Source organism: Centruroides sculpturatus, unplaced genomic scaffold, assembly GCF_000671375.1.
Source record: "Centruroides sculpturatus isolate CEXI.00-Female unplaced genomic scaffold, Cexi_2.0 scaffold765, whole genome shotgun sequence".
Taxonomy (NCBI): domain Eukaryota; kingdom Metazoa; phylum Arthropoda; class Arachnida; order Scorpiones; family Buthidae; genus Centruroides; species Centruroides sculpturatus.
This window is the reverse complement of record NW_019384996.1, coordinates 133,233-144,184: the sequence shown is the minus strand read 5'-3', so window position 1 is coordinate 144,184 and position 10,952 is coordinate 133,233. Positions and strand designations below refer to the sequence as shown.

At 27.5% G+C, this 10,952-nt stretch overlaps 1 protein-coding gene across 1 annotated transcript in view; it reads left to right on the top strand.

The window, feature by feature from the left end:
* The window catches only part of LOC111633132 (large neutral amino acids transporter small subunit 1-like), a 54,095-nt gene extending 45,148 nt beyond the window's left edge, over positions 1-8,947 (top strand). The window contains exons 6-9 of the mRNA XM_023377664.1: positions 2,547-2,693; positions 3,763-3,912; positions 4,001-4,178; positions 8,583-8,947. Coding sequence (XP_023233432.1) covers positions 2,547-2,693; positions 3,763-3,912; positions 4,001-4,178; positions 8,583-8,647 — 540 coding nt within the window. The 3' untranslated portion in view covers positions 8,648-8,947. The remainder of the gene's footprint in view (positions 1-2,546; positions 2,694-3,762; positions 3,913-4,000; positions 4,179-8,582) is intronic.
* The last annotated feature ends 2,005 nt before the right edge of the window (positions 8,948-10,952 follow it).

Sequence of the window (10,952 nt, the reverse complement as noted above, 5' to 3'; positions counted from 1 at the left end):
AATACAGTAGAACCTCCATTATCCGGACCTCCATTATCCGGATTTTCGATTATCCGGATTGTTCAAAATAAACAAAAATTTTACGAATTTGCTGATTTGCAATTGGCGAATTACGACAGTTTATGTACGTGATGGAAAGCATAACTTTTTTGTTTCAACAACGCCTCATCCAGCACAGTGGTCGTAAACTCTTAAATATATTTTACGTAGTAATAAAAATATAATTTGACATACGTATTTATAAATAATTTATATTCAAATTACATCATTTCTATGACCAAGGGTGGCGTAAGGCATGGACGACGTGGGCCACCGCCTACGTCTCGCGGTCTGAAGGGCCTCGCGCCTCAAAGGTTTATGCATTACTTAAAAGCCGTGAACGCGACTAAAAAATTTTGCTCGTCATAAAAATGCAGTTTCAACTGCTTTTTATTTTATAAAATCCGTCTTCTTGCGCCACCAGAGGGCCTTTTAAACAATAGGTAGTCTGTTAGCGCTGGTCAGTCGTAGTCCAAATTCAATATGAACGTTTGTTTCTTGAAAATTTGATCACGATTTAATATTACCGATATGTCATCGAAATTAAACTATTTGTTTCGATTATCCGGATTTTTCCTTATCCGGACTACCTTCATCCCCAATTAGTCCAGATAATCGAGGTTCTACTGTATTAATTATAGTTTGACAAATATGAGAATAATGCTAAAATTATATATTGTTAAATGTGATTAAAAAATAAAACATAGAAATAGATCTTTTGATCACATTGTAAAAAAATACAAATAATAGTCTTATACTAGTAAAAATATTCTTGTAGTCTTCCTTGTCATCTTTTTTTTACAATCACAGGAAACCTGATCCACATTGGCAGAGTTGACCTTTCTTTATCCAAAATCATGAAACTTACTATTTGCATAGCTATAGTTTTTTCATATGTGTTTAGAATTTGTTACTTTGAAAGTTGGCCACTCTATGTATAGTAGAATCCCAATTATCCAATTCTTGATTAACTGAGGTTTTGCATTATCTGAGGCTAATCCATAAGTGAATACACTACTTTTCTTACATTGTAATTCATAAATGAAAGTTTAAAACAATAGCATGTATTCCAAAATGATTTGTTTCTTTTGCCCTTTTATCATTTAACTTCAATGCAAGACAAACCATTCATATTAAAATGTAATTATGATAAAACTTTTGTATATATTAGTTATATAGTAAATGATTAAAAAATGTTGTTCTTATACATGATTAAATTCATAATGTATAAAAAGAGGCTTAAAAGTGTTACCATATAAATCTTTTATATTTTTTTGAAAACACAAATACTGTACTCTTTTCAGCATAACTCTAATTTATTTAGACCAACCTTTTCCACCTCTTTTCATAGGTCTGCTTGGGTTTAACAAGATTTGAACTTTAAGCTCTAACTGACATTCTAACAGTTCTTTTAAAAGAAAATTCAAATAATGTTTTTGAAATTCGTGTATTCTGTTTATATTCAAATCTATGTATTTCTCTGTATGTCATGTTCTATTCAGTATACCACGACGATGACTGCTTGGGCGGCCAAAAACATTAGATAATTAAATAATTTTGCTGGAAAAGGTTTGAATAGTTAAATAATTTTTTTGATATTAAGATATTTTTGCCATTTATTGTTATTTCAGCCACTTTTTCTTTTATTTTTTCTACTGGAATGAAAAGAAATCAATTATGTTCAAAAATGTTTATGTAATGATAATCCAACATTAAAGTAATTAATAAGGTGATGTCAGTCTGACCAAAAGTATAGGAAAATTATAAGAAAACTTATACACTGTAACAGACTCCTGCTACTACAGACTATTTTACAAGTCCTGCNCAGTTAAACCTCAGGTTTCAAACAATTTGGTTTATGAAAAAAATTTTGAACTCTATTTTGCCCCATTGTTGAACAAGCTACTCAGCAGAGCTGGCCACCAATGGTCAAGTCTTTATACTACTTATGTTAAAGAAAGTCGACGGCCTGACCAATCAATGACAAGACTATCATATCAGAAGTTAGTGGTGCCAAGATCGCCTTGCGCCATGATACAAATCATCATTGATGTTGCTACTTAAATTACATTTCAATGCATGTGCAAAAGATACTATTCCATTTTTCGATATGTGCCACAGTTGAATTTAAATCAAATTAATTAATGAAAGCCACATTAATTGACATTCATGTAATATAAATAGCATTCTGGAATTCGTGTTTAAAAGTGCTGAAGTTAAATTAAATGATGACAATTTATTAATATAATATTAAAATTTAATGTTTATTAATACTAGTAGCCAAGTAGCCAGTTAATTAACACTAAAAGTAATAATTAAACCTTGAAACTGAAATTAAAAATAAAAATACTATTAAAATTGAAGTCAAATTAATCCATTTTATATTCTTTCTTATGGAAAAATTTATTTTGGTTTTAGAACAAATTGATTTTTAATTATTTTTAGGAATGAATTAAGTTTGAAAACTGAGGTTTGACTGTATTATATTTAATAATTAATATAATTAGATGTTAAATCTTGCTATAAGATTAAAACATTTGTTATTATTTTATTTTAGATTATTTTTTGTTGGTGCACGTCAAGGACATCTTCCTCGTGCCTTAGCAATGATTAATATTAATCATGTCACACCTACACCAAGTCTTATTTTTTTAGTAAGTAAAATTCCTTCATTCTGTCACTGAATACAGGCATTGTTAAATAAGCTATGCAGTTACATATTATGCTAGTGTTTTGAGACTAAGAACAATAACAAAAAAGACATTAGAGATATAGAAACTTTGTACATGGGCAAACTAAACCTGTATATCTGATAATTTCATTAATATACTTGATCTGTAAATTAACTAACTTATATTAATGCAAGAATAACTATATTAATGAAAATATGACTTGTGTTTTTATCACTATGAGCTATGATCAGTTGTGATGAATAGATTTGTAAGAATTACTCTATCTCATTATAGCTTGGATTTTTGATTTCTTAGAACTATATTTGTATATTTGGAATATACATTATGTACATATTTGGAAACAAAGTTTGTGTAGTTGAAAAATTTCATTATTATAATTTACTTTTTTATTACACAAATAATTTAATATAGATTTTAAGGTTTTCAGTTATATACATACTAGCTGCAAGATCCCGCTTCGCTGGGTTTTTATTTGTATGTAATATAGTTTTTTTTATATATATATAAAAGACTGTTTTTCTAAGTAATCTAGAATCTAGCTGCAAGGACCCGCTTCGCTGGGCAAAAAGTAACGATAGTGAAGATTAAGATAATTACATTATAGCTAATCTTACCCGTTTTCACAAAATGCAAGAATTAGGTCCCCCGTTTCCAGACTAATTAGAGAATTTTTACGTTTAGTCAAATGAACAAATTTCAACGTTTCTGGAACGTTTTCAATCGTTCTATAATCGAACCAATTCGAATTTTATTTTTGAATTTAATTCGAACAAATTCGAAAAAATCGAACAAAACATTCCAAATAGAAAGCCACTTTCAACCACTTTCAGCCTCATATCTCCCGCACCCTTATAGCTATCTAGACGCAACCATTCCTATGCACGAATGGAGACTTGGGGCTACCACTACATACAAACACCATTCACGTGCGATGTGTAGTTTTGGTGAAAAAGTGAAATATAGGGACATACATGTCCATTTTTATATATAGATATAGATATAAAATATAAGTAAATCATTTTATTTTTAGGGAATATTGACACTAGCATATTTATCAACTACACAAGTTTATGTTTTGATAACATATACATCTTTTGTGGAATCTGCATTTATTACATTGTCAGTAGCAGGCATGCTGAAATTAAGATTTTCTAATCCAGATATGCAACGCCCAATAAAAGTAAGATAAAAATTTTATGAATTTAAACTTATCATTTTATTTGGCAATTTCTTATTAAAATAAATTTATTGTTTGTTTATATTTTCAGGTAAACATTTTAATCCCAGTTATATTTCTTCTGGTATGCATGTTTCTGGTGGTATTACCATTCTATGTTAGTCCATTGGAAACAGGTGTCGGAATTGGAATCACATTAACTGGAATTCCTGTTTACTTTCTTGGAATTTATTGGAAAAACAAACCACCTTTTCTTCAAAAGTTTTTAGGTATGTTTATAATGTGAATTAATTTGAATTTTTCCAAAAACATTACCAACTAATGAAAGATTTTTAATGATTGAATATTGAACATTATTTAATTAATGAATTAATTGAATAAATCAAATTAATTATTGAATTAATGAAACTATTGCTGAATTAATTAAGTTACAAATTAAGAATTGACTGTTATAAACAAATTTTATAATGATGATTTGTTATAATATAATTTATAAATTGTTTCTGAATGGCATAATTTTCATTAGAGAATTCAGTACTCTTGGACAGGGGTCGACAACCTGCGGCTTGCGAGCCACATGCGGCTCTTTGGATGTGAAGCTGCGGCTTTTTAGTTCCATACGCAAATATTATTTATTTTATCAAAAAAAAAACGTTTAAAAATCGTTCTAAATCGATTAACGAGGATTCGGCACCGATTCTATCTCTCAGCCACTTGTACTCGCTTTTCATCTCATCCCTCCCTCGTGACACGCATCGTCACTGTCGTCAGTCCGTCGGAAGCTGTCGAATGACGCCGTCGTCGGATGTTTCTATGAGGTTTAATTCGCTTTTGACGCAAGACAATTCTGAATAAATAGATTAGTTTTTTTTATCAAAAAACTTTATGCGAGTACTATTTATTGTTGGCAAGAAAAAATTTTGTGGCTCTTTAAAAACTTTGAAATTTTGTAAATTGTAATTTTTGGCTCTTCCGACTCAAAAGATTGCCGACCCCTGCTCTAGGAAAATATGCTATTAAAGATAATTGTCATTTTATGATAGAAAATCTGTTTATTAAGTTTAATAAATATGAAATGAGGATTCTTGAACTGAATATGAAAACACTCCTCACATACTAACCAAGAATTCTAAGAATATTCATAGAATATTTCATCAAAAGGATTTGATAAAAATCTAATATTTTAAGTATTAAACTTTAATAAATTAAGCATATCTAATTTGTGATATACTTATTAGTTGTATTCAAATTTATCATACAAGTCAATTTTAGATTTCCTTAATAATCTAGCAGGTTTTCATAAAAAATAATGGGAATTATAAGGAACCTATTGCCTACTTTACTTTAATTTGAAATTTAGTTTTAGTTGTTATTTTTCTTAAAAGAAAACAAGAATCCAATCACAATATTCTAATATAAATGTACTAAGTAATGTTAAAAAGATTTGGCAGGATTCTGAGATTTAGCATCCCAGATTTGATTTTCCAAAACTTGTATTGTTAGATTTTAAATCACCAGAATCAATTGATCACTTTTAATTTTAATAGCTGTTAAGCTCATCAAATATGAAGGAAGATAAAATAACTGTACTTAAATTATAAAAGAAATCATTGATCAGAAAACAAAGTAATAATAAATTATACCATGTTGTTGAGGTGAAAGAATACATTAGTTCCAATGAAATGAAGAGCAGTGCCAGCAGAAGCATGAATTTCTAGTAGATTTATGCATGCCAATAAAGTCTATGGAGAAATTTACAATGTTCAATGTTAACTCAGGATATTCTTCAATAGTTTAATTTTTGAAGTTAGACTATTTACAAAAACATAATAATATTTTCGAGTCTATCAGTAAATCCTTTTCACACAACCCTAGAAGACACAGTTATATTGGTTAGAAGATAAAACTTCTTTAAAAGACAAATAATAAAAGGTAAAAAATTCACAATGCTTAAAAATGATCAAACGCCAGCCTTTTATTGTAGGATCTGACGTTTTTTACATTAAAAACTTAAGAATCTTCTCACCAACCATCAAGTCCTTTGCCAAATTTTATAACTGGTTATTTTTATATATATAACTGGTATAACTTTTATTATTTGTCTTTTAAAGAAGTTTTATCTTCTAACCAATATAACTGTGTCTTCTGGGGTTGTGTGAAAAGGATTTAATGATAGACTCGAAAATATCTATGGAGAAATAGTAAGTAAAAAGTGATATGCAAGCAGGATTTGACTTGAGTGGACAGGTACTAATTCTTCTAAACAGCATATGTATACCACATTAGGGGCAGTTCATTTACAAACACTTGGCTTTAGATATTGCTTATGTACCTAAAACAGTGTTGAGAAAACAAAAATCTTTGTGACATGTTCTCAGCAGAATACTGAGTCAAATGTTATTTGAGTTAACAAATGTGCATTGATGAGTGAGGCAGATTTTTCAAATGTTAATCTGTCTCCATTGGCCACTAATGAATTTAGCACTGATCCAAGTATGACTACTGCACCATATCACAATTATCACTTCACTCGTATACAATTGTTAATAGTGTACTGTACATCCCATTGGCAATGAAAGCCATGATACTAAGTAGTAGTGATGATAAAAAATATGTTATTAGAGGGTAGTGTAAGGAATTAATACAATTTTCAAAAAGAAAAAGATTTGGATTTAAGAGAAAAGTTAAGAGAAGCTTATATTAATAAAAGAAGAGAATATAAAAATTTAATAAAGATAAAAAAGAGGAAAGTTGGAAAATATATGTTGATATACAAAGTAAAGGAGACCCATTGGGTCTTCCATATAAAATAATGTGTGAGAAGATAAAAATTAAACAAATATTACAAGCATATAAAATTAATAACAGATACTTTATAGATTAGCATAAAGTTTCTAACTATTTGTTAGATATATTATTTCCTGATGATGACATTATTAATGATACATATGAACAAAAACAATTGTGACATATAGCAAGAGAATATAATTATAATGATATTGATACTGACTTAACTAAATGTGATTTTAAAAGACTATTATATGTAATAAATAATCTGTAGGATTATTGAAGAATGATTGCCATGCATTATATATTGATTCTGAGTTTTTATGGTTAATACAAATATTTTTTTTTATTTTATGCAACGGATAATGCAACAGAATGCAACGGAAACAATGTCCTCTGGCAAACCAGAGGATGTTGTTTCCGTTGCATTATTGCAACGGAAACAACATCCTCTGGTTTGCCAACCAGATCCAACATATATGAGAATTCTGTTTTGGACTGTCCCTGGTGTGACTGACAGAAGGAAAATGAAAACAATTACTTTGTATATTCATCATATTTTTAAAAAATTAAATACAGTCAGCCAAGGTTTTAGAATATTTACTTTAGGAAAAGTATATTGCCAAAGAATATGGGATACTGCCAAATATTAGAAAATTGCAGAAAATTAGTTGAATTTTTATAAATATCAGTTGACCCCCCATAACATGGGTACCTATAGTTCGGATGCCTATATGACGGCGAAAAAGTTGTGACGGTATCCGTACAAACATGGTAAAAAAAAACTCCTATAATTTGGTAAAACGTCATCGGGCAGCCGAACTACTTTCTGCCATCCAGCGCCATGCTATGGAGAGTTTAGGCGGGTAACTTGAGTTTACTATCGTCTGTACAGTATGTAAATTAGGTACCGTAAGTCTAATACAGCACTAATTTTATACATTTCTTGTGAAAGAAACACTTCTTATTCAACGGCCATAAAAATTACTTATATTAATGATGTCTCCAAAGTTAAGTTATTTTTCTGTGAAAACTTCGTTGATCAGAAATCGCGCCCGCCGTTTGGTGTGCTGCTCCGCGACGAAAACAAGCTTAAGTAATGGCGACGTTGAATGGTGCACACTCGATAAGTAATCCCACAATTTTTTGTTTATAGTATAGTTTATATGGATTATTCTCAAAAAAATATATGTGTTTTGGAAATGTTGAGTTGAATTAGTCTAGGAATCGATTAATTTTATGGAAGAAAACCTTTCAAACAGCCATAGTCCGTAAACTGCACACGTGCTGGGCTGTGATTGGCAAGGTCTCCTAAAACATCAATTTCATAAAAAACGGAATGTATCTACTGTGTTATAGGGGGGTTGACTGTAGTTCATTGAAAATTTTTGAATTATCAAAAATTTAACTATAATGTATTGTCAAAATTTTTATTGAAAGATAAAATTTAAAAAGACAAATACTTATACTTGTGTGTTAAATTGATTAATGAAACAGTGAAGAATATGATTATCTAGCATTGTATTTTTCTAAATAGTTGATTTGTTCAACTTTAATAATTTAGCTTTATTTGTCTATATATGAAATGTTTTTGTATTTCTTAATTATTCTGGATTAACAATAATAAATTATATGTAAATACTTATTATTAATAATAATTAAAATTCTGTTTGTTAATCAGTCCATAATAAATAACAATGTAATGTGTTTAATTGTTTTAATGTACTGTGTATTTAATTTTCTTTGATATATTTATTTATTAATCTTACACTGTAAAATTTTTGAACTTGTGTAAAAGATATAAAAATGGTATTGTATTATAGTTTTTATATAAAATTCTTTCATATGTATATATTAATTTATATTTATTTTTTTTCAATTACAAGATAATTTTACTAAAAGTACTCAGAAATTGATGCTCAGTATACCTCAAGATGACTATTCAGATTAATGAACAAATAAACTGAAGAATTATAAAGCCCTTACAGTGTTATTGGACAACTTCAGAAAGAAGTAGGACGAATGAAGTGTTTGAATATTAGCAGTTTTCTACTGCTAAATTTTTATTGTACTTCTATCAATCATTTTTCAACTTTATAAAATACAATCAAAATATAGCTGAAAAAATATTTTATAAACATTTCATATGATATTTATGAATGCTGTAAATTCTGGTACTTTGAATCTGTGTGTGGAAATGTTTAGATTTTCATATAATATTTTTTCAGTATAGATCCATTATTCTATATTTTAATTAGTTATTAATGCAAATTTTTAAATTTGACATAAATTTTTATGTGAAGTATTTAAAATTAGTATGAATGTTAATAATTAATTTGTATTATTTCACTACAAAACAAATATCTTATTTTTGTCAAATATTTTTATCTATTTTGTTAACAGAATCTAAACAAATCGGTTGATGAAAAGTTAACTATTAAAATTGATGGAAGGATGAAAGTATTTGTCAAAAATATTTATTTTATTGAATTTGATAGTTAATTGCGCACATTTACCATATTTTAAATCTCTCATATAATTCATTAAAATATTAGAAGTTATAAAATACTCTTATACACTAATATTTATTTTACATTTAATATATAGTATATATTAAAATGTATTTTTATTATAAAATTTATTTCTCTTTATATTTAATCAATAAGTTTTAAATTTCTAATATTTTGAAAGGAGTTATAGTTTTAATGCATATGTTAAATCAATAAAATAATAAATTAAGTTAAAATTAAAAACTAAATTATTTAGAAATATTTTATATAATAAGGAAAATATTCAATGCTATCAATAAGTTGATTCATTGAAATATTTAAAATTTTATAATTATTTATCAAAACTAGAATTATGAGCTTTTTTTGTGATAATTTTTGTGATATTTTAAATTTCTTTTTATATCACTATTTTCAAGAAATATAAATTTTGATAATTTTATTGATTTTACATGACTATATACACATGCTTTCATTTTATTATATAATTATAATATGTATGTAATTATATGATAATTATAACTATTTCTTAGCAACATATCATAAAATATAAATATCCTTCACATGCATAACTCAACATGCTACTGGATATACATATCGAAAGTTGCTTCTCTGTAACAGAAGTGTTTTTACTCCAAATATTATTTTTATGATAATTATCAAGCAAGTTTTAATTTTATGAAATAAACCACAAATAATATTTCTTTAAAGAGTTTTTTTCCTTTCTAGTCTTAAACTATTTCTAATTTGTTATACTTAACTTACATGGATTTAATAAGAGCATCATACTTTTTAACAACAACAATATTCGTAAAATTTAATTAAAGTACTAAATTTGAGATTCCAGATCATTCTAAAATATTAAAATTATCATCTAGTTTTATGTGAAATAATCGATAAAATTTATTTATTCTAAAATATTTTCAGCTAGTTAAATTTATTTATTTAAATGATTATCATGCTATAATGTGATATGTAAAGATTTTATGGAGAAATCTTTAAGACCTTATGATGATTTGGTTTTGAATGTGTCACTAATGTATATTTACCTAATATAATAATAGTTAATGTNCTAGGAAGATGGTAAGTTTATTGTGTGCGAATGTTTGGACTGGGGAGAAACTGTTCATCCTATTCCGGAATCGTTGAATAAAGATGATTAGCTCAATGACAGTATTGTTTGCAGCCGTAGGTTGTAGAAAGTCGGCCGATAAACGTAGTGTTTTGATGAGGTCAATGATAGCGTCTTTATTTCTAGACTTACCACGCCGTCATCAGACACAAAACCAGCCTCAATATATCAATTTATTTTCAATAGTATGTATTTCGGAGTTATAAAGATTTTATGGAGAAATCTTTAAGACCTTATGATGATTTGGTTTTGAATGTGTCACTAATGTATATTTACCTAATATAATAATAGTTAATGTGAAAATTAATCTAAATTATATTATACAATAGATTCTGCTTATTGTAATCACTTATTGACATCAGTTTAAATTAAATGAATCCTAATCTGAGTGAGTAAAAGACTTCACCAAAAGATTATAGAAACTTATTGCTGTTATTGTATGTTAAGTTGTAAATTTTGGGATCTACTAATTTCGATATTATTATTCATTATTAAGTAAGCTGTACTGTATTTAGAAGATATCTTTTCTAATGAAACTGTGATGAAAAATTAATTATCTTGTAAATTTTTATGCTTTTAATTTTTATGTAGGTTATCAAAATATTTAGTAGTAATTT